Source organism: Calonectris borealis, chromosome 3 (assembly GCF_964195595.1).
Source record: "Calonectris borealis chromosome 3, bCalBor7.hap1.2, whole genome shotgun sequence".
NCBI lineage: Eukaryota > Metazoa > Chordata > Aves > Procellariiformes > Procellariidae > Calonectris > Calonectris borealis.
Window position 1 is genome coordinate 91,865,282 of NC_134314.1, and position 25,310 is coordinate 91,890,591.

The 25,310-nt window shown below is 37.9% G+C and overlaps 1 protein-coding gene across 1 annotated transcript in view; it reads right to left on the bottom strand.

Moving 5' to 3' along the window:
• STRN (striatin) overlaps positions 1–25,310 on the bottom strand; it is a 71,635-nt gene that overhangs the window by 34,490 nt on the left and 11,835 nt on the right. The window contains 4 exon segments of the mRNA XM_075146640.1: positions 9,926–10,090; positions 12,101–12,179; positions 15,155–15,228; positions 23,254–23,357. Of these exon segments, the coding sequence (XP_075002741.1) occupies positions 9,926–10,090; positions 12,101–12,179; positions 15,155–15,228; positions 23,254–23,357 (422 nt within the window).

Consider the following 25,310-nt stretch of genomic DNA (forward strand, 5'->3'; position numbering starts at 1 on the left):
AATAAAGATTTCACTTGCCATTAGAAATGCCACATACACAGCACCATAATATACTGTGATGTACAGTATGTTTTCATGGTCACCGGTTTTACTCAGAATATTCCTTCCACATTCCCATATCTTATCTTAGATAAGAACAACCTCAAACATGCTCCCAATTTGCCTTGCTTCCTGCAGTATTTTGACCTTCTTGTTTCTATGACAAACGTGAAAGTACTCTGTAATATTTTTCTTTTTCCTTAAGTAATCACTACTTTGGCAGACTCTAATACCTCATGAATCTGTGGTAATAATGTACATTTTCACAGAAATCCTATGGTACTGTTATTTTGCTGTTTCCAACACACAAATCTTGGTAAGACAAAACTTGTAATGTGCTTCACTTGACTAACTTCTTGATTTCCAGCACATTTTGTGTGTCCTGGTCAACTTTTAGTGGACTAAATCATCCAACCACAATTTTATTTCTGTTTTTTCCTCTGTATTTTGCTGTGTAAAAATTTGCCAGGTAAAAACATGATGGCTGCTGATCTATATTAGCAACTATCAGCATGCTACAGTAAATAGCAACGTATGAACTAATACCAAACATAGAATATAAAATTTTAATCAACAGAACTTGTTATTAAGAGACAGATATCCTTCTACAGGTACAAGTATTTGCAGTAATTCATACCTAGATTTGGTTCTGTACTCATTTGATCTTAAACCAGGCTCTCTCACACTGAAGTTCAAAATGACCACCAAAAGAGAAGGTTATATCTTTTTTTTAAGTAACTGGTCTGAATTCAACTATCATATTCATTATTCCATACTTTAATGGGCAGGATATATACATAATTGTATATCTCCATTTACACAGGGGGGTAAAAGGCATCTCATGCATTGGAAAACACAGTAGTTTTTCATATATTTCAAAACTCCTGCACAGTACAAAAATGTACAAAGTCAGCATAGTATCAAAGAAGATTATTTGTGCTAAGGCACAACTTCCACGAAAGAATTCATAAGAACCAAAAAAAGAAAACAGAAGTGACAGAATATTTAAACTATTTAAAGGTTCTACAGGGAAAAGAAGCTTCAAGCTTACAGACAGGTTGATTGGCTATATTGTACCCCAATACACTTTAGCAGTCAAATCAAAAGTAACTCAATAATTTTGCTATTTTTCATTTAGCTATTTTTCATCCTTTAGCAGTACATAAACATAATGCATTTTAGGTATTACTGTCAGCATGAATAATCAGGAATAGTGTAAAATATACTTAAGAAAATGTCTAGCCTTAGCTAATTTATGTATGTACTTTGATGGCAATTTGAAGCTTGCTTGTTTCATTATTTTCCATCTGTTTAGTTTGTTTCTCTTATGGTGTCATTCACAAAGCAACATAAAAAAGCCGAAGTGGTAAAAATATATTCAGAGATAAGGTAGTACAATAAATTACCTTAAATTCCATTTTAGAAAAAGAAACACAACTCAACATTTCCAGGGCTTTTGTAGTCTAGAATACTTTTTAAAAAATTAATGGGTGAAAACAATAGAATGGAGCTCCAAAGGCGGGGACTGATACATGAACTGCAGTATTACAGGCCCGAGTGAGGCAAGACTATGGCAAGGTTCAGGACCTGTCGCAAATAAATGGAGACCAAAAAAACCAAAAAGGTCTCAAAAAGGACAATGCCTCTTTACTGGACTGTCCTGGATCAAAACGTATATAAGGAAGGACATAACTTTCAAAGTGCAAGAACTTAGGTGTTGCTTTTTCCTTCTTCCCCAGCCATACTGTCTAAAGAAAAACTGCTGGGGAAGAACAAGCCAGAAACCCCAGACAGCAGGAGTAGCTACAGAAGCTGCCAAAGCAGACAGCATAGAGCAACCAGATTTTGGCAGGACTTTCTCAACCCTGTGCTACTCAGCTGCTTGTTTTGAATCTCCTTCCCACTGCTCTTTCCTTAACCGTACTCTGCAACAGCACCATTGCATGATTTTTTCCCCAGCCCCTAACCCTGCCTTCTTTCCTTGAGGGTTTCATCCCAGTTGACTTACCACTTCCTAACCAAACCTAAATCTAAAAAAAAAAGAAAGAAGTAACCAATATAACATCTTCTATCAGATACTGTTAACTCTGTGCATTACATCCTTCTTTCCAGTAGCCTTATCCAATTAGACAGGAAAGTCGTTGGGGCAGAGAGATTACCTGCTACTTGTGTCTGCGCATGATTAAGTACAACAGGACTAACTGCTTGTCACAAGCGTAACAAGTACAATAAGTAGTGCCAGAAAGTAAAGTGTAGCTACACTGATGCTGCTGGGTTTTCCATCTTACTATTAAGGGATGGGCAGCGCGCAGATTTTGCTAATATTATTCTTGAGACAGGGATCTTCTGATCCCCAAAGACAAGACACTTTTTCCTGTTTAAAACACAAAATTCTTGTTACAAATGGGCTGGTAACTGAAGTACTGACCTCCCTTAAAGCAATCACATGAATATTTTTCTCCCCAGTTTCTCCCCAGTTGCCAGAATTTTCTGCAGCTGTGACTACCTTGAAAATCTCTTCCCAACTTGTATTTTACAGACTGTTCAATTATTCAGATTTGTCTTAACCCCTTTGCCCCTTTAAGACTAAAAAGAATAATAATAATCTCTTCCCATGAAATCTAAGAAATATGATTTGTGGATATTCCACATGTACTATTTAAAGCAAGCGTGGCTCTCACTGGGCCTCAGCGCTTCATTTTCTGCCCTACAGTCACATGGCTCAAGACAAGTATTTTGTGTAAAAATCCAGTTGGCCCTGACATCAAAATATTAGCAGCTTTACAAAATGTATAGTGTTCAATTGGCTCTCAACATGTAATATTCAGGATCTTAACATAAATCCAGTTTCTTACTGAGTGAAAAGTAGAAACCATAATCTGTAGGAAAGGTGAAGTTGTTATGTGGAAACTAAAACAGCACATTGATGATACCTTTCCTGCTCCGAACATGATCCAGAACGTTTCACATTGCAAAGTCAAGTTTAACTTAGACTAAAGCCACATTAGACATGTATTTTCCTCGTAACCAACACATTGAATATTTCTATCATTACCTTCTCCTTTGTTGATAATAACTCTTGGGAGTCTGTGGTCATGTCCAGGGAGACTCTCATAAACTTCTCCCATGAACTGCCCAACCACAAGGCCATTAGCTGCCTCGGTCCTACGCACTCCCCCAAAGGAAGAAGTAGAGGGGTTTTTTGTTTGTTTGTTTTATCCAAGACATGCACAAGTTATCTCAAATAAAACCAGATTTTATTGATAAATTCAGAAGCAGGAAGAAATACCACAGTAAAGTTAAATAAACACAAGTTCAGCTTAGGCTGAGAAATGTTTCTGGGGGCCTGTACAGGAAAAAGCCTGTTGTGACCCAGCATTCGAAGAGCTATTCTAGCATACTCTTTCTTGAGCCATTTTCTTTGGCTCAGTTTCCTCCTACTATCAAAACGTGCTACTACAAGGTCATAAGTTTTATTAACTCCCCATAGAATTTAGTTATTTCATGTTTTAACACAGTCTTTTCAATGTGGCTAGTTGAGTTCTTTCAAACTGGACGCAGTAAACAAATGCATGCAAATTCAAATGTATTCCTTTCTATGAGGACTGTCTTTAAGAACAGTTTGTTCAATCTTCAATACTGTGCAAAATCTTTCATAATGCAGCACAGAAAATATCAAACTAATAATTTATAAAACTATGGAACACTTACAATCATCAAAATTTACACACAAGGAACATGGGGCAGGCTAGACAGTCTGTCACAACCTTTGAAACCTTTTATGAATTCACACCACACAATGCAAGAACCAGTGCAATACATACTACAACTGGTAAGCAACACTTACAAAATGGTTTGGATATAAACTGGAATCACGAAGGAATGCCATTTAAAAAAGAAAGGCCACTTCTCTTGCCAAATCTAGTCAGATAACTGTAATATGTCAAATAAACAAGCTTTTTAAGAATAAAAATTAAAAAAAAATTCAATGTTTGAAGAACTGAAGTAACTTTTATAAGTTATTTCTTCATTCACCTCCCCTCTCTTTGCTTTTCTCTCTCCCACCGCACTACTTCTCTGTCTCTTTCTCCCCATTCCTTCCGTACCATGAGTCTTATGTGACATTTCCAAGAAGCATCCCTCAAACCCTTAAGCCATAGATCTGTGCCAATGCAATGAAGAGTGGTCCATTGGTACTACCTTCTTCACACAAAACCCCAATTTATCTGTTTTTTTTCTGCTTTAATGCATCAGTTGAAAGCGTCCAGGTCTAGCCTAAATCAGGTATCTCTGAAATGCCTGTTAGGTCACTGCAAGATGGAGGCAGGGACAAACAGGAAAAAGGTGGAAAAAAACAGCAGTAATAGGAATAAGGCAAATAGATTTTGGATTTTTTTTCTTTTTGTAATTCAATATTTTAGTCTCACATACTATTTTGGATATCTTTTTCATGGCAGATGTTACCTCAGGTTGTTAAATTCAGAAATATATTCCCAGATAAACCATTTTATAAGCTTAGTCAACACACAACATTCATCAGCCAGTATGCAGCATTTTCATTACATGGGTCAGTGTTAATAGGATTTAGAGATGCAAAAGAGTTATTCAAGGCCTTCTGGTATAGAAGTTCATTTGCTGAAGTGTCAGTTGGAATGATTTATTGTACATCAGAAAGATAAGGTCTTCAAAATGTTTAATTTTAACCTTTGAAAAAGTCTTTGAATTTGCTCTCAATGTTGAGGTTTGATGCCTTTTTGTTCATGTAAAGTATAGGCAGTGGAAGCCATATGTGGTTCAATAGAAAAAAAAAAAGGGGTAGTAAATCAGTTTCCGAGAGAGACCAATATATAACTCAGGATAATTTTTCTTTAAAAAGTTTCTATTGGCTATTTAAAATAGGTCTAATGATCAAATCCTTAGCAAGAACTCACATAATTTATCTATATTGTTTTATATATACACACATCCATATATATATGTGTGTATACATACATATGCTTGGTATACCCTCATTCCTTTCCAGTTCTATTCTTTTATTATATTTGCTTCCACTCATATCAAATGGTAGTCAAATACACAACTTCAAAAAGATAAACTAATTTGACTGTTTAGGTTTCAGTCAGTAAGATAAAGCTATTAAAAAATGAGGTAATAAGTAAACCAAAGATACTTAAATACTCTCATGTTTTCAAGGCTACAAGTGACATTTCTGTTTCAGTTTGTTGTGGGAAAGCACCCATTCCTCTCACTGCAGGTGTTAAGAATTTCAACCATTATTATAAAGTTATTATTTTAGTATCTATTTTTGAGTCCAGTCATGCCAAGTGGTACTTATCTTTTGTAATGCAAGTGAGCTGATTGAAGAAACTGAAAACAGATTCCCTTTTAAATTCCATGAAATAAGTGGAAACAGGACTATATCTATCCCAGGTTATCATATTAACATTTCATTTATGGAATCAAAATCTTGCAGGGTGCATTCAAAATCCACATGATGTCTTGAGTGCTAAAGTTTTCAAGAGGATCTGTATATTAGCAAATAAATAGGCAATGTAAGAATACAAGTGTGGCCACAGATGTAGCAGCTAGTAACACATGAAGACTGAGGCTACTAATAGAAAGAAGAGAAATTGATTTGGCTTTAAAAGACTTTGAGACAACAGTAGTTTGTTCATCACTGTACCAAAAGAAGAAAAAAATGAAGAGGTGGGGGGAGTTATCTGATGTAACTGCAACCCTCTAAGATACACAAAATTAAGCTGAGAGGTACAAGGGACCAGATGGCAATTTTCTAAACTGGAGCCTAGCAGAATTCAGGTTACATATTGTCTGCTGCAAACAAATACTGTCTTAAGTATTTGCACTACAGTAACTACGGTATACTTCTACATACCAAAGTAAACAGCATCAACTTCACAATAATCACCCCAAACATTCTCACCAGGCTTTCCCATAAAAAGGCTCAACTTACTGTCAATATCACAGCACTGAGTGGCTGAACCCCGACTGCTGAAGTAGGTATAACTGGTATAACAGACAACAAGATATAACTGGTATAACAGACAAGTTCTGGTATAACAGACAACTCGTAAAAAGATGTAGTGAGCTGAGCAGAGGAGGAATATCCTCCCTACCCACCACAAAGTATATGCTTTACACATCCTTGGGGTCAGAGGAAAAATGCCAAGGCTTACCCTTACAACAATCAACGGCATTTCCAAAAACAAAAAAAAAAAGAAGTGTGGGCATCTGCTGTTGTCAGAAGTACAGTCAGAGGTAGATCAGAGGTACTGCTGAAGGAGGCTGAGCTTACACAAAAACTGTGCTAAAATCAGACTGTGTTGAGAAGTACGTCAGCTCTTTCATTCTTTTACTGGAATTTCTCTCAGATTTGTTTTGTTCTCCACCACCTTCATTTCACTGAGAAAGTACTGGTTGATTACCAATAAACAACAGTCAAAACATAAAGGAAGTTTTGTTTCCTGTTTCCATTACCCCCTCTCTCCTCCAAAGAGGTAACCATATGCCAGCATAAAAGCATCAAATACCATCTTTTTACTTTCTTTGGGATTTATCACGAGTGTTCAGTTGTACAGAAGGCAATTTAGCCAATCTGTTCTTTCCGCAATTTACATTGCTATATGGAGAAATCTTTAAGGAAATTTAAAACTAATGCGCCTTCCATTTTCCTGTTCCTGAAATGCAACATTGTATCCATTTTCCTTCTGTTTTTCACTGTGCCATTTTCCCCTCTATTATACATTATCTTCATCACATTCACCCACATTCTTTCCAAACTCCTGTTGATTTGTCTTCATTGTTTCTCACCCACAAGCTTTCTCTTTATTCAATCCCCATACTCCGCTTCTCACATTCTTCCTTCCATGTAAACATTTTTCTAAAAATCAGACTTAAAATCCACAGTCTCAGCTGGGTCCACAATATTATGCAGTTCTTCCAAGATCAAACATAAAATGTTCTATGAGCTGGGTTTTCTCCCTTTAACAGAGGTATTCCTTGTTAGACTAGATTCATTTCTACACATTACATTTTGTCTAGCACTCTCCTCTTCAAATGTAACTAAAACATCTTCAGGTTGACCACTAGCCTCAGACTTGCTAGCAGGTATTTGACATCAATGTTCATTAAATGTTTTGAACCACAGAATTTGCCAAACTGCATTGGCTTGAGCAGTTCACAGGCTTCTGTGGCGATAGCAGAGCTTTCTCCTACAAAGAGTTTCACTGTATCCGTACAGCCACAGAGCATCTTCCATATGCATTTTCGTCTGCAACTGTCCCAATGTCTGGTGGTCCTGGCAAACACACACATATGTCTTTAAACTTCCTGGGGTTGCACTAAGGTTTTGGTTGGTTTCTTCTTCTTCCAATCTCTCACCATAACTTTCATCCTCTACCACTACCAAACTGCAGGCAACTTGTTCATCGCACTCCTTCCAACCAGCCAAGCTTGCTATGGCCCCAATCCTCTTCTCACTTTACATGCATGCTAGGAATAACAAGATGCTGCTAAAAGAACCACCGATCTTTTCGCCCTCCCAGTAAGCAGTCCAGCACTGAGGTTGCTTCAAAGAGTGCACCTGCCTCAACTGTGAGCCAGAATTTAGCTGAGCCACCTAAATTTTTCCCAGTTCTGCCAACTGGGAAGAAAAGCGTTGAATTTAGTTTTCAAACATTCAGTGACAATTCCAATTGGGATCAGGAGCAAGGTCCATGTGCCTTAAATCTTAGTCACCTATTCAATGTTAATACTCCTCAAAAAGAAGCTGTTCTATACATGTTTAAGTAATGCTGACAATAGATGAGGCAGATAAGAGGTAATTATGAGCTAATAGAGAACAACACCTCATCTCATTTCTGATTTCCCATCTGCCATAAAGCTGCACTTTGAAATCTCTGAGGCAAGTGATGATGCAGTTGGGGAGGAGGTGAACAGTGCCACATGCCACAGAAACAGTGAGGTGTAACATTTTACAGTATCTAGTAGCACAAGATGAAATAGCTGTTAAATTACAGGCAGTCTCTGCCGAGAGGAAAGCCACAGAATACCTCCTGCACGGAAAATTGAAAGAGATGGTCAGAAAGCAAACTTGAAACACCCAGAATCACAGCATTGAAAGCTAGTCCTGTACTCAGATTGACCAAGCAATTTCAGTAAAATCCCAACTTTTTCCTCTCAGTGAGGGAGATCTCAGCTGACATCCAGAAACTCAAAATCACCCATGAAGACAGACGTGACTATGTTGAACAAGATCCCTGAAAAATTCTTCCACTGGAAAACCCTGGAGTCACTTCTCGCACCTCATGTATCAAAACGCTCCCCTAAGCTTTCTAATACAGTCTGCCATCTTATGCACCACAAGTGAGATGAAAACAGTTTCTCAAAGCATGCAGCCTGACCAGCCTTGCAGCTGACAAGTTTGCAGGGCCACAATGGAAGTGAACTCATTTTTCTCCACCAGTGAATATCCTCAGCCATGGGGTAGACTACAAAGTGTTAAACCTAGGTTTAACTGATACTAGATCAGATCTGCCCAGAAAGCAAGTAGAGAGGAAAGAAATGCAAATTTATCCAAAACTGCTATATCAAAACCACTGTCCAACCATTTCATCCATCAAATAACTACCTTATAAATATATCTGTTTCAAAACCGAAGTAAACACCTTTAAATAAATTTTAAAGTGTATGAAGAGGCGCTTTATTTACCCACTTCCCCTGAGAAGTGACCCCTTCACCAGAAATTGAACTAAAATTGTTACTGTCATCTATCAAGCATTCCTTGTTCTTCAAAGACAAAGCTGATGTACATAAACGATACAGCTTGTCAACTACATAGCAGCACAATATATTTTAGTAGCTTGCGGGTTTTCTCACACGTTCAAATTTTCCACCTCATGGCATTAAATTTAATTACGTAACAATGAACTTTTGCCCTTATGTAACTTGTTGGCCTGAAGTTGCTGCAGCTATCTGCTGGGTGTAATGAAATTTTACAAATGCTTTTTAAAAGACAGAATGTGTCATATAACAGTATTAAACCTCAGAAAAAAAAGTCTTGAATTTTGCCACATCAGTATAGAAAAGGAAAAAAAAAAGGGAGAATCTTTGAGGAAAGCTGTGCTTGCTGATGCAACACAAACAACAGGGAACAGCTAACTCATGCATTGTTCAGACAAACAATTCTGCATAATTTTCATTATTTTTCAAGTTTTGCAACTACAGTATCTTTTTTTTTTTTTTTTAAACTCTGCATGGAAAAGAGAAGAAAATGGAAAAAAAGCCTCGTATGTTTTCAACATCACTTAAAGGCAAAAGTAAGCACAACAAACTTTTACTCTCCTTGACTGACTTCAAAAGATAGAAATGATTACCTTACATTTCAGTCACATTCACATCCGCATATCCATTAGTGGAAAATCAAAAACTTACAGCAATCAGAATGTAACAAGTGACTTTGTTTTTCAGATCCAGTCAAAAAAATCCTTTATCTCATATCAATTATCATGTCATAGTCAGCATACAGCAGAAGAGCAAAGCCTGTAATCGATACACTAAAGTTTCCAGCAATACAAATAAACCGTTAACTTGAAACAACACTGACCTCTAACCACTTAGCAACTGTATCTCAAAGAGGCTTGATTTGACTTTTTTGCTGCCATCCAACTGAAAAAAAACTTACAGTGCTTTTAAGCTGTGAATCTTAAGAGTAACTTCCATACTTATGGTTTAATGTAATAAAATTAGTTAAAATTGCTCTGATCTCCAACTAGGGAAAAAATCCTGAGATCTTCTCATAAAGAAAAATTTGTTCTACACCATTAAGTGCGTTTATGCAGAAAGATAACAATATCATCTTGATGCTTACCCAATCATTGTGTTTTCTTTAATCTGGCCCTCTGTGCCATTTACCATTGGCTCTTGATTTCTGTTTTCCTTCTCTGAAGCATCACTTGAGAGGCCCAATAAAGCTCGTACTCGTTTTGACTTCACATCCAGTATCGTGTCGGTGTAGCCCACTTCTTGTAGATACCTGTAGGAACAGAACTCATGCTAATCTTCCATGCACATCTCACTTATTCAAAACAGTAAATTAAAACTTCTCCCTAAACTCATCTTCAACCCCTTAGCATAGCAAAGTATGGTGCTGTGCTAATGAAACATGCTTATCAATCACCCTGTACCAGCTGCAGAGGGATCGCCTCTTGCAGTACCAGCCTCTACAGTCACTGAGGGGGAAAAAAAAAAAAAAATCAAAGAGCCTAGCAGTCAGAGGTTATACAATACGTTATTCATGCATTTACTAAAATGAATGGAAAAGCACTTTCAATTAAAATATTTACAACTGGCTTATAAAAATCACCACAGTTGCATGTATAACATGGCCATTTTATTCTTCAACACATGGAAACTACACACGAAGCCTTACAAGAAGTATCAGATATGTTCCTTATATAAGCATTATTAGAAGCCTAGAAAACAGAGGGAATAAAAACAAATTCTGTAGCTGTAGCTACTAGTAAGAGTTGTTATTTATAACACATTAGGTTTGATAAAATCTTTGTCTTGCCTTTTCCTTATTCTGCAATGGATCTGCAAAACATTAATTTGTCTTGCATATAAGGGCTGGGCAACAAGAATCCTGGACTAGCTTGTATGAAAATCTCAAGGTCTAAAGTTGGCTCTTTCATCAATATACCATATTGACTTTGGGGGAAATGGGGAAAATAATGATTTTAAAAAAAAAAAGTAAAAATTGGTCTCTGTCCTTTCCTTTAGGATATGGAGTTAATAGCACTGTCTTCTCAGGAGCACTGGACTGATTAAATGGTCAATATTCTAAAGAGGGGAGATGCTATTTTACAATAACAGCTGTTACAAATCAAGGACACGCACTTTTCCTGCAAGAACATTCTCCTCCAATTATTTAACAGTATCCTCCACATAACCACATTACAAGAGAAATACTGATTGTTGGCTATATAAAAATCAAACAAGTCACCTATGGAAAACAGAGTCCGTCAATAATATGCACTCTGTATTCAGCACTGGGTCACTTGTTTATGAATTGCACTGAGAAGGAATGACTTGTCTTCAAAATCACTGATCCAAGTCAAGACCATTTTATTTACATTTATTCAACATACATGCAAAGATTTGAGCCTTGCAAAAGAAAAGTATGTACAAACCATCCAACAAATTTAACTTTTGTATAGTTCCTTGGAAAAAGGTCCTTTAATATAAGCTCCAAACTGTCCCTACTGTCTCCCTCCCCCCTCATTTAATCCTCTGTAACACATCAAAAAAAATTAGAAAGCGAAAGTTTTGCTAGCTGATTAGAAGACCTTAGAATCTAACTATCAGCATAGGGGATGAGGCAAATGCATGAAAAAACAGATAGGGACACTCTCATGACAGGTCTTTAAGAGACCCCTTCAATTTAAATCAAGGGTGGCACCAAGGCAAAAAAGAAACCACACAAAAATGTGACCAAATATCTTGGAAATTAATTAACTCATTATGACCACAACTCAAAAACTAATTTAGATTAACAGACATTTGCTTCATTGAGATGAACTGAGAATTAGAAAACTTCTAGTCTAACCTTCTGGATATTAGTCTTTTCTGCACCTCGAGCAGGCCAAAATAAAAGTCACCCCTCTCCAATACCAGTTATTTTTATTTTACATAGCTCTTAACACAACTACTTGTGTGTGTTGTTTTTTAATTGCAAAAAAAAATTGCAAAGTGTCATGACCCACTGTTCTCCCAAGCAGACTGTTTTATTATACTCAGTGAAAGAAAAGCAAAGGAGATTAGGTGTTTGCGATTTGACAAGGCTTCTCATCTGAAGTTCTGAAACATTAAAATTTTTCAAAAATCTAGGAAAAGTAGGGCAGAAGCGGAATGAACTTCATCACACACAGTAACTCTTCTTGAAAGAAAATCTAACAGAAAAAAAATTAAATACCACCACCATCACATTTCACTACCAGATTCTTTCCCTTGCATTTGTTATTTGAGTCCTTTTTTCAACACTTACTGTCTTAGCAGCTGTCGTCCTTGTTTCCATATTAGCTGACTGTTCTGTTGTGGCTGAATCTCTGTCTCATTCCCTTCATCTGGAAAAGATTATTTAATTATAAACATTTTTTTTCTTGTCCTACTTTTTAGAAACATGCCCACCCACTTGAAAAGACAAATGTGATTTGTCTTAAAATGATTAGGAATGATTTAATAACAAAACAAAAAATTCAAAGTGCCAATAATCAATCAAGAAAGAAAAAAATGCACATAGCACATAACTGTAGTACGATGTATACATAAAGATATAATTGCTGCTCATTACTTAAGTTTGAATACAAACATCTTCAACTGCTAACAATATCAAATGCAACTGCAGCGTGATATCTATTTACAACTTACTGCCCAACCAATTTCCTTAATGTTTGACCGTTCAACATAAAACCAACAGACCTACTCACATCAACTTTAAATTCATCCATATTGTATTAGTTTTGTGGAAGAAAAAAAAACAACACAACCAAACCAGGGGTTGTTTGTTTATTTTTTAACCTGAAAAGCTGTTGAAAATTTTTCACCACATTTTCCACAACCATAAATTTGTATCCAAACAGTACTACTCCAGGAAAATCCACAAAAAAATTATGTGGCTGTTCGGGTGAGAAACCTACCTGAATGCTGGCAACCAACAGCTACACATTTATTCCATATATAGCTTCATACTAGATGATGGTGGGGCTTTTTCCCCCTCCTCAGGAGATATTCTAAGCATATGCTTCCCAAGATAAAAGATGTTGGTTTATTATCTATGAAAGCCTCTACAAAACTTGAAACCCTTGTGGTCCAAATACTGAAGGATGAACAACCTTCTTGTGTAAACAAAAATTAAGAACCAGAAAAACCTGTGGTATAATCCTATGAGTAACTTGATATGTGATGTGGTAAAGCTATTGTCCTGACCAGGACGTCATTTACCTTTAAACAACTGGATTAAAACCACACACAAAAAAACCACCACCCACCCAAAGAAACTGTCAAAGACTAATCAGAATTCACATGCAAGGAGAGCCATATGAATTTTATCCATCTCAAATTCACAGATCCATTTAATAGCAACCATAGGAAATAATCAATTGCACAATGATTTTCCTGCAACAACTGAACACAGCTGGACCCAATGCACAACTACCAAAGCTCAGTCTATAAGAATTAAAACAGACTGAGATAAATCTGCCTGAAAATTCCTTTTGAAAGCAAAAACCCTTCTTCTGAAGGCATTATGAAGTATATCTACAGCCAAGAATTCTCTTTTGCTTAGTCTTCTCAAAACTGATGACCACTAGCAGTAACAGTGTTTACAGATGAGAATGAAGGGACTTGCATTATAAGCAAATAATAGCAGGAGATATCACAAGCAGTTAAAAAAAAAAAAACAACCACCATCCCTTTATCAGGAGATTGAACTCCTCCTTCTAAGCTGTATCACTGACTCCCCAAGAGATCATAAAGAAAACAAACAACAAGGACCCATTTGGAAGAACTACTAGAAACACTTCCACGTTTTTTCCTGACTGGGCAGGAAAAACAGGAGCAGGGGAAGACACAGACATACAAGTAAGTATCTATCAAAGACAACTCCAAAGGAGCATGATAACAAAGTTCCTATTTTAAGTGTATATCTTTAATCAGTCCAGATTTGATATAGAACAAAAGTGTACACTTCTGACAGCTACACATGTAGAATGCAATGGGATAAATCAGGATAATGGAATTTTAACAAAGGTAATTCCACTAACGTTCACTTTGCAGAAGTAATGCACTGGCTACAGCTCTGCTGGGCAAGCCAGGCCTTGCACTACATTCCTCAGCTGGAAACTGGAGCAACATGCTGTAGCTGCATCCTGAGAAATTACAAAAACCAAGGATGTCTAGGATCTTAGTATGATCAGGACAGTTTTCTGGTGGTCCAGATACAGATTGGGGTCTTCCACTTAGTAACATCAAATTAAACTATTTCTTCAGTTGAGGAAATAACCTTGATAATAATGTGAAATAAAATTCCTCAAAAATTCATTATATCTTGGACAAGAAAAGCCTGGTGTAAAGTTTCACCAGTTGGTGTGGGGTTGGATTTTTTGTTTGGTTGGTTGGCTTTTTTAATGACTTTCTGAATTCAATGAGATAAGAATTAACCATGACAGTAAACCAGACCATCCCTTCCACAAACCAAGTGACAGAGCTGAGGTCTGCACACTTTCTATATTCTTCCTTTATGTACAGGTGGTTCTAGTTTCATTGCTGTAGTAGGAGCAGCATCAGGGGACTGAGATACAAAAATCATCACCTATTACTTCTGCTTTCAAGGGCCTGACCTATAATCAGACCTCTGTACCCCTTCTTTTTCTTCCTGAGGAAAGGATAGGGAGATAGAGAGAGTTCAGTGCTTAAAACTATTTGTGTGAAGTAGGAGATGCAACCTCTAGAAAAACAAATCAACTTTCCAGAGACCAAGGTGAAAAACTGTCCTTTCACAGCATAGCATTGAAGTTAGTTGTATGCGTTTCCAATGATCATTGGAATTTTGTAAATAAATTCCCCACTCTCAAACTTTCACTTATGTCTAATAGGCACTTTCATTATTTTTCTCCTGGAATACCACAGAGGTAATTGAACAAAAAATTATGTACTATACATTTCATGTCCTTTGCCATTAACTTTTTGTTCAGAAGAGTTATTCAAAGATAAAAGGATTCTATAGACATAAATCTAGTATCTCCCTGTTCTAAAACATCCATACACATTCCTACGGAAGAGAAAAATTATTCTCTCCAGGAGCAGTTTGTTGGTTTGGGTTTTTTAAAATCTAAACTAATTTGATTTATTAACAGATTCTTTTAGAGCATTAGCATATATTTTTACTTTTATAAAAGTAAAATACAGTTTTTATTAATTATGTCTATTCCCACTGCTTCCGTTAAGTGGCTTATTTTATCAACGCTATCATTTCAGCATTTGCACAAACCACAGTTAAGCTTTTATGCCAGTAATGAATTCATTCTTAACAAATTCTTACCAGAATCATAGTTTGGTGGCTTCATATCTCCCTGATTCAATTCTGTGCCATATTTTAATTTGTGATATTTAGCCCTGAAAGGAAAAAAAAAAAAAAAAAAAGAAAAAAAAAAAGAAAAAGAAAAAGAAACTATTAGCACATTTAAAGAGTATCTCTAAACACATAAATGTCACCTGTCTTCACTTGAAAAGCCTCCTTTCTTCTAGGCTAGGAACAAAACAAATAATTTCAGCAGGACTTCAGATATGTAATTTTGCTTAATTATTTTTTCCAAGATTGACACGTAATTGCAAAGTGAATACTGATGAAACACAGGGATCAGCAGACTGCAGATTTTACAAAATGTTCTTGCTACAGAAAAGGTTCCTTCCCTGTGGACATGGGCTACTCTCTGCTTCCCTCCCCACCCCCCCCTTTTTTTTTAACCATCACTGTAAGTTTGCAGATGACACCAAGTTGGGTGGGAGTGTTGATCTGCTCGAGGGTAGGAAGGCTCTGCAGAGGGACCTGGACAGGCTGGATCGATGGGCCAAGGCCAATTGTATGAGGTTCAACAAGGCCAAGTGCTGGGTCCTGCACTTCAGCCACAACAACCCCAGGCAACGCTACAGGCTTGGGGAAGAGTGGCTGGAAAGCTGCCCAGAGGAAAAGGACCTGGGGGTGCTGACTGACAGCCGGCTGAACATGAGCCGGCAGTGTGCTCAGGTGGCCAAGAAGGCCAACGGCATCCTGGCCTGTATTAGGAATAGTGTGGCCAGCAGGAGCAGGGAGGTGATCGGGCCCCTGTACTCGGCACTAGTGAGGCCACACCTCGAATACTGTGTTCGGTTTTGGGCCCCTCACTACAAGAAGGACATGGAGGTGCTGGAGCGTGTCCAGAGGAGGGCAACAAAGCTGGTGAAGGGCCTGGAGCACAAGTCTTATGAGGAGCAGCTGAGGGAACTGGGGTTGTTTAGCCTGGAGAAGAGGAGGCTGAGGGGAGACCTCATCGCACTCTACAACTACCTGAAAGGAGGTTGTAGCGAGGTGGGTGTTGGTCTCTTCTCCCAAGTAACTAGCGATAGGACGAGAGGAAATGGCCTCAAGTTGCGCCAAGGGAGGTTTAGATTGGACATTAGGAGAAATTTCTTTACTGAAAGAGTGGTCAGGCCTTGGAACAGGCTGCCCAGGGAAGTGGTGGAGTCACCATCCCTGGAAGTATTTAAAAGACGTGTAGATGAGGCCCTTAGGGACATGGTGTAGTGGGTATGACGGTGTTGGGTTGACGGTTGGACATGATGATCTTAGAGGTCTTTTCCAACCTTAATGATTCTATGATTCTATGAAACATTTTTACTATCTGTGTCAGTTCAGTGCCATCTACTTTGTATTTCATATTGTCATCTCAACTAAGCAAACCTTAGTTCTATTCTTCAGAATGCTGTGCTTTCCAACAGCAGCAGGCCCTCAGTTAGAACTATTCTAAATGAGATCTAGCACTGACAACAGCCCATTTACACCAGTTTATCTTAAAGTTGCTAGATCTGCCACTTGACCAAATTCAAAAATGGAGACTTCTTTTCCAAAATATGTAGCCTACAGAAGGCCTATTGTAATAAACCCCACAAAGCATGCTATATGATGACAATAACAGTAGCTAGAAGAAAAAGGGAAACGATTTTTAATTTGGAAAGCTTCATTCTACAGAGTCAGTGCCTATAGACTTTTAAACACATAAAATAATGCCACAGTAGTACAGCATTACAAATGCACATATATATTATTAAAGACTCATTAGAGTGTTCTTATAACACAGTAACAGAGAAACTGAGGCAAAGAGAGCCATAGCCAGTTTTGCTATCTGTTCCCCCCTTCTCTCGCACGCACTGTAACTTTTGTCTCTATGATTGTTTTCTGCCAAACATGAAAATTTAGGCAACTCAGAAAAACTCAATTCCCTATGAAGTTTTGTAGACATTCATAACTGGGTAGAAAAGCGGCACTCATACCAGTTCCTACACTGAACGAAAGGCAGGGAAGACCTGGGCACAGCCTGGCAGTAGTGGGATGACCAACTAGCACACACACATACGCAGTTCCAATGCAAATGTATGGAGCTAGGTGTAGGGCAGCAAGATACAGGCTACAAAAGACAAAATGAAAAAAAGAAACCTCACATATACCAACATGAAAATGGGCTTCATTAGCTCCACTACTCACAAGGAAACTCCTCTACTTAAAATTTGTTTTTAAAAAAATTAATGGGTGTGACACTTCCTAGTTGTATGAGGCAAGTCTCACTAAGCTCGAATGACTGTATCAAGAACAACTGTAGATAATGTTTTCAAGTTACCTGCACCTCTTGATTGCTTCTCAGACATCTTCATTATATTACTGTTTTCTTTTGCCTTTCCTATTTCATCATGAAAACTCATTACTTCTAACAAAACAGTGCTGAGGGAAGCGATGCTTGGTTTTTATGCTTCAGTATCAACAGTACTAGTTTCCTACTAATCCAGCTGCATTTTAATTAAAACAAACATTGAATTCTGGATAAGAAGGGTAAGTGCAGAGTGAAGAAATGCCTCTTAAGCGTAGCAACAAAGACAGATGAAGGAACTGACTTCCTCCTCAAGAGCTAGAGCACTAAGCTCTAATACTAATACAGACACAGCAGAATAATCATGTCCTAACAAAGACAGGCACTTGAAGAGCTGATAATCCCAAAAAGCAATCCTTATTTTTAATATTGCTGGGAAAGTTAAAACCAAAAAGCCATAGATCTTTGCCTGCACAAAATGTCAAAAAACCCAATGCCAAACTCAAACTTGAATTCATTAGAAACAATTAGTATAAATTCAGGTATCTGAACAAGACACCAGTTAGATATGAAACAGAAACATGAATACCATGTCAGACTACTTGACCTGGCGAACTCACCTTCAGCTATGGTCAGCTTCTAAAGTTCAGAAGAATATTTTTAAAAAATCAATATAGATAGCTAACAGTCCATCAAGGAAATATTTTCTACACTTCTTCAGGCAGCAAGTATGAGATTTATTATTAGAAACTTTCTTATGGTACAGTTGAAAATGTCACAGGTATGACAGACAAACAATCATTTTTTTTCTAAAGCATACTAAGGAAAGGGCTGAACACAACGATTCAGACTGCAAGACTAGAAGGGAGAGTCTTGACCATTCAGTTACACATATTGCAATCAAAGGCTATGAAACTTCTCACAAAAGAAACTTCAATTCTTTTCTATACAAATTCTGAATATAGCTTATTCCATTAGCATTTTTATATTTAATCTATTTCTACAATAACAGAATATCTCCTGCCCACCTGTCATGCTTAATTTCTCTGCTTTTTCAGAAATCACATAGTCCGCTTATTAACAGCTTTAAACTGTCCCTCTGCAGTTCACATTGAACTCTAGTTCACACATCACAGCAAATGTATTTTTTCTGTAATTAAGTACAAAGAAAAATCAAAGTTTCTCCAACCTTTGTATCACCTGGTCAAAAACAAGGACAGTTGTTTTGGGGCAGGGGAAGGAGGAGGGAAACAAATCACAAAGATGAGCCTTTATTATCTGAAACTTGTTCAACTTGGATGATTTACCTTCAATTTCTGAAAATTACATCTGAATTGTTAACAGTATGCAGAGACTGAAAAAGTACTTGAAAATAACTAGTTAAAGGATACAACTTTATAGAAGGTATTTTGCATCTGAAAACTAGCCTTCGAGTTATTTGGAAGGAAGCTATTTTGGGGCTGTGAAATTATGTTACAGGGTAGATGCTTTTACTCAGATAAGTATGAATATTACCACTGCTCTGGCTTTTGCACTTCATTACGCAATTTTCCTTTTTTGATTAGCAGTATTTTCTTTAAACTATGTGTCTTCTATACAAACAGTGCTTGGAGACATTCAACATAGCTGCCACAACACTTCAAGAGTTGCTTAAGAAAATGCTAAAAGCTTTCATCTTTCTAAGGTTCCTAAGACTGAGAGCGGTGAAACTTTTCTGAATATTTCACACAGAAACAAGTTTCATCCCAATCAAAAAAGGCCACTATTTCTTGGAAATATCTGTCGCCAGACCTGAAGCATCTGATCCAGCTGTGCTGAGGGAGCCTGCCAAAACATCCGTAGAAGATCTGGGAGCTGCCGCCAAACCAAGAGACATAAACAAGAACGACTGCCAGGAACAGCACGGCAAGATATTCTACCCAGGGGAGAAGGCGCCAGCCTTACGCTGATGAGACACACCAGTGCAGAAAACAACATAAAATCAAATCAAGTGTTTCTAGAGACATGGCTCAGGAGTACAGTTCTTTGGTTAAAATATGTTAAGACAGGAAATGAGCTAGACTAGATAAAATAGGACATGTACTTGAGAGAAACACTGCTACATTTCAGCTAGCTCCTGAAAATCCAGAGGAAACAATGCAATTTACTGGTGGTGGAGCAAGTATTGATAAAGTAATAAAAAGTAACCCTCAACTGTCAACAGCCTCACATTGTAATCTACTGGATGTTGGCAAAACTACATCAAAACTGCTGTTGAACAAATGATAGTGCTTAACTATTAACTACCTCCTTCTATAGCTCTTTGCTATTTAGTGTATTAGGACTCTTCAGGAGAAATAACTGGGCTTCCTATACACGCAACGAAAAGGTAATCTTACAATTACTAACATAAAGACCAAACATTAAACTAGATTTGTCAGAAAAACATGATAATCTGTAAAACTCATTTTCTACCTTACCCACTATAAAATTACCTAAGTGCCATGAAATAGAGAACAATGACAATGCTTCCAAAGTTGTTTATTTATAGTAAACTTTGGAAACATTTGGTTGATAAAAGAAATGCTGAACATCCACTATACAAAACAGCAGCTCATAAAAGCATGTCCCTGAAAAAACCAATGTCACTCATTTCTTGCTCACAGTTTCCTTAGGGCATTGCGAACACAGGCTACTCTGGACCACAATTTCATATTCTGTCCCATTACTCGTAACTTACTTCATCTAGCTAAGAAAGATTTGGCGTGCTGCAAGGCCAGGGCAGAAATGAAGGAATGCAGGAATGCTTCCCTGCTCCCTCTTACCCGTACCACCCTTCCCCTAACTTGACCAGAAATGTTTTCCTCCTACCTTGTAAGATCTCATTTTCCAGCTTTGAGATCCCAGTGGAAGCAGCCAGCATTCCAACTAACTTCTGCCTGACCTGGCTGACGCCTGATTTAGGAAAATGCTGGGAAAGAGAGCAGTGCTTCCAAGCTCAGTATGTTGCCATTCTTTTAAGTATCAAGTAAGAACACTTGCTGGGAGACATTTCCAGCAGAAATACAAGACTGTTTTTTCAGAAACTGGCAGATAATACTGCTGTTTAAAACCACAAACTCTTATAAATAGCTGTCTCCAGCACACACCATTCACAAGCATCACATCTACTTTAAAAACCATTGCATACCCTTACTGAAACTGTCAAACTAGACCGGATCAGCTGACTGTAGCCTACTGACCTGAGTAACTGAGCTTAATACCATATACTGCAGAAAAAAATACAAGAAAAGATAAAAGATACCTATGTAAAAACTGCTAATAAGAAGCCACCTGGTGTTTTTTCCTAATCCTGACAGTGACTGCTGCATTAGGATTTAAATGTTTTAATTTAGGTGGATTCTACTGAATGCAACTGGGGGACATTTTCACTATCCTTATGGTAGTTTGATTGTTGATTTTATTTTTTAATCTTACAAAGCTTCTCTGAAAGCACACAGAAATGTATTTAAATAGTCTGATAATTTTAGGTAAATTGCTAATTTACCTGGGTTATGAACACGAAGTATTAAAGATATCCCTAAGTAATCCGGAAGAGCTCCCTCAGTTTTGAAATACAAGAAATCCTACTGAATGTATATACCTTAGAGCATATCTTTAGAATCATACAATGGAATCATAGAATGGTTTGGGTTGGAAGGGACCTTAAAGATCATCTAGTTTCCAACCCCCCTGCCATGGGCAGGGACACCTTCCACTAGGCCAGGTTGCTCAAAGTCCCATCCAGCCTGGCCTTGAACACTTCCAGGGATGGGGCATCCACAACATCTCTGGGCAACCTCTTCCAGTGCCTCACCACGCTCACAGTGAAGAATTTCTTCCTTATGTCATATCTAAATCTACACTCTCTCAGTTTAAAGCCATTACCCCTTGTCCTATCACTACATGCCCTTGTAAAAAGTCCCTCTCCAGCTTTCTTGTAGGCCCCCTTCAGGTACTGGAAGGCTGCTATAAGGTCTCCCCAGAGCCTTCTCTTCTCCAGGCTGAACAACCCCAAGTCTCTCAGCCTGTCTTCATAGGAGAGGTGCTCCAGCCCTCTGATCATCTTTGTGGACCCCCTTTGGAATCACTCCAACCAGTCCATGTTCTTCTTATGTTGGGGGCCCCAGAGCTGAACGCAGTACTCCAGCTGGGGTCTCACGAGAGTGGAGTAGAGGGGGAGGATCACCTCCCTCGACCTGCTGGTCACGCTGCTTTTGATGCAGCCCAGTGTATGGTTGGCTTTCTGAGCTGCAAGTGCACATTGCCAGGTCATGTTGAGCTTCTCATCAACCAACACCCCCAAGTCCTTCTCCCCAGGGCTGCTCTCAATCCATTCTCCGCCCAGCCTGTATTTGTGCTTGGGATTGCCCCAACCCACGTGCAGGACCTTGCACTTGGCCTTGTTGAACTTCATGAGGTTCATACGGGCCGACTTCTCAAGCCTGTCCAGGTCCCTCTGGGTGGGTTTAACTGCACAAGAACGTACTCCGTTGCCTCTGTCTTCTTTTAAAGTGACTCTAATCTTTATAATCATGCCTCAAATGTAAGCTTTTCCATGTCTATAAACTGCAATCTCCATTATGCATCCATCTGATATTTTTCTGTGCTATTTGATACAAGATCAGCGCCATAACAAGGCCTGGGCAAAAAGGGTATCTACCTTAAGCATTCCTCTGAGAACTCCCCAAAGGGGAAGCAAGTGCGCTGGAGCTCTGAGGCTACCTCTGGCCAGGAAACTGGCTGCAGCTGCATGCTAGCGGATGAATTAGTTGCTACTGGAAAAAGCCAAACCGGATGGTGCAAGGCATGTCTCATGTGCTAAAGCAGCCCATATAAGATGAGCAAATCTAAATACAAGACAGTGATGTACAACGATTAGTGTCCTTTTTAAATTATCTAGTTGCAATATCCTCTTCCTCATTTGCATATATGCATATTTCTAATCTTATTTCTACTAATACAAACTATTTAAAAGAGGTTTATTTTATTAATATTTTATTAAAGAGAAGTCAGAATTATCTGATAGGAAAATGGTATGTAAGCAATGATTGCTTTGCAGTAGTACCATAAATATACTCTTGGTCAAGAATTTTAAAAGACATTTTACTAATAAAAGCAATTTTAAAATTAAACTTGGCCTAAAATAAATCAGCTGAACAGAAAGACTTCTGGAAACGTGACAGAAAAACGATTTGTTTGCTTCAAAGATTAGAGCAACAGGAACGTATATGTAAGAATAAAATAATAAAGTAGACTGGGGACTTCTACTGAAATCCCGTCAACAAAGAAACAGACATTTGATTAACTGGTAAACACGAACATTTTTTCACTCCTCATACAATTAGCTTCCAGAAGATCATGTAGGGTCTGTCATACTGAAAAGACGAAAAACTTAGCAAGATTAAAAACTAGTAATTACTAGACTGAAGACAGTTATTCAAGATTTCAGTTGTCAGAGATTATTAAACAAAGCTAGTACTTCGAACAAAAAGAGAATACACTACAATTCTGGGATATAATCTATACAGTTAGGTGGAATTTTACCAAGGAAAAAGTATTCATCATTGATCAACCGTGGGTTTTATTTGCATGTTTTTGGAGCCATACATTTTACCATAATGTGAACATTTAGACTACTAGGTTTATTTAGTATAATAATATTTGTCAATTTGAGATCTGAATATACGCAGAAGAAATATTTCTTGGTTTTGTCAAATACAAAGGCAAAAGAAAGTATCTGTCTCAGAATTTCTTCATCATGTACACTAAAGCAGCGTACCTTTCCTGTTTAAGCGCGTATTCCAGCATTTTGATTCTTCGCACCAGATCCTTCTTCAGATTTTCTTGTCCTTTCCTTTCACCTTGAAGAAAGGCGATCTGGGCCTGCAAAGGAAGTGTTCGATTTAGAATCTGCTTCCTCAAAACCATTCCGTATAGCTCTTAAGTGTGTGTGTCTCCCCCAAGTTATTTTAAAATTGATGTGCACAGTTCACATCAGAAAATTGGCTTTCTGTGTTTCACAAACATTAAATGCTTAGACAAAACACTGCATAGATAAGCCTTCTAAACTGCATGCTCATTACAGATCCAAAAAAAAAAGAAAAAAAAAAGAAATAAAGCAATTTTAGTTTGTTTGACAGGGTTTATTTCCTCTCTTGGCTAAACAGTCAATAAAAGATAAGGAATAGATAAAATAAGCATACAAAAAGCCTTCAGCAGATAAAAGCATTTACCAACAATAAGCAGGAGAAGATGATAAAGTATTTCTCCTCACTAACTGGAGTAGTATATAATTAGTGTACTGTTCTACAGATACATGTTAGATACATGATACTAGTCAAAAAACTGAAGTACAGCATGTTCAGCTAAAAGAAAAATAAAACCCTGTTTACAATACAGTGCCAAGCGTTAATTATAATACTTACTAGAATAGGTTAAAGAAAGCTCTCCAGAAATACTGTAATTAAGAGAGAGAAAAAATGGAAAACAGGGAAAGGTATTTTTTTGGAGACGAGGAGAAAAATGGTATAGAAGTAAATAAAAGTCAAGCTGAAAACAGACACCTAACCTTTATCAACTTCCAGCAGAGAATAAGTATTTAGTTGCCGGTGAAAAATCTCCTTTAAATAGAAAATTGTGATTATATACAAAATACTCATTCCTAATCATAAAGGCAGAACTACCTGCTTTTGCACCTCATGCGCAAATCAAGTCCCTTGTGCTCTCTCAACTCATGAATACACCTGTAGAAAAAAATACCTACGGGCAGTCACCACTTCACGCCTTGGCCTCAGCTGCATTGCAAGCCGCCTGCCACTTTCAGGATCAGAAGCTTTCTGCTGCCTTTGCAGCTAAGTCTCCAAGTATCTCATCTGTCTCTTGAGAAGAACAAACAGGATAAAAGGCAACTGGTCTAGACCATCAGCTGTTGAACGTGAAGAGCAGTAAGCCTTTCATTTATATAAATATCTATTGCAGTTCTATAAGCAACATTTTCTGTAGGTACTTCCGTCTGTACCCATCTCTAGGGAAAGCTTGGGAGAAATGAGCAGGAGTATCCTCTCCTCACCTGCCACAACCTTGCAAGCAGTCCCCAGATATTTTAGTTAATGGAGACAGACACTTCTAAAGAATAACTTACCTGACTTCAGATTTTTACCCCAAGGTGAAAAAAAACAGTGTCTGTAAATGCCATTTTCTCTCCACCAACTATTAAGGGAATGCACATAATGAACGGTTGAATTTTGGAGATCAGGCAAGATGAATCTTGCTCCAAAAGGCCATTTGCTGGTGGCCAGCTATAGCAGCTGCTCTAAAATATGACACCAGCTGACATAAATCCATTGCTCAAGTACAGCCAGTAAACAGCTTGACCAAAACCTTAAGAATCCTTAACCACCAGTCACCAACTAGAGCAGGCAGTTTATGACAAGTGAAAAACACTGGCTGCTCTTTAATGAAGTCGGTCTTCACCTTCAATGGGAGAAATGCATTTGACTGCCAAAAACTCCTCAGCTGAATCAAAAGAAAGGCCTCCGTCACACTGGCATCAAGCTTCTCCTCACTTAACACTCAAGCTAGGATGGGCAAAAGACTACAATTGAATTCTAACATTCATTTTATGCTCAGGTTTAGGGAAAGACACAGAAGAAAAATGCTGGCACTGGAGTCAGCATTTCCTACCCTGAAGAATGTAACTGTGCAAGAAGCACGTTAACTCAACAAGGTCACCATCCCTCTCAGTAACAAGAGGAACACCTCAAGCACATACAACTTAGTTTGCAGTAACTGTACAGACACTCGGATTATAATGCATATCAGTGTGATAGTGATTTC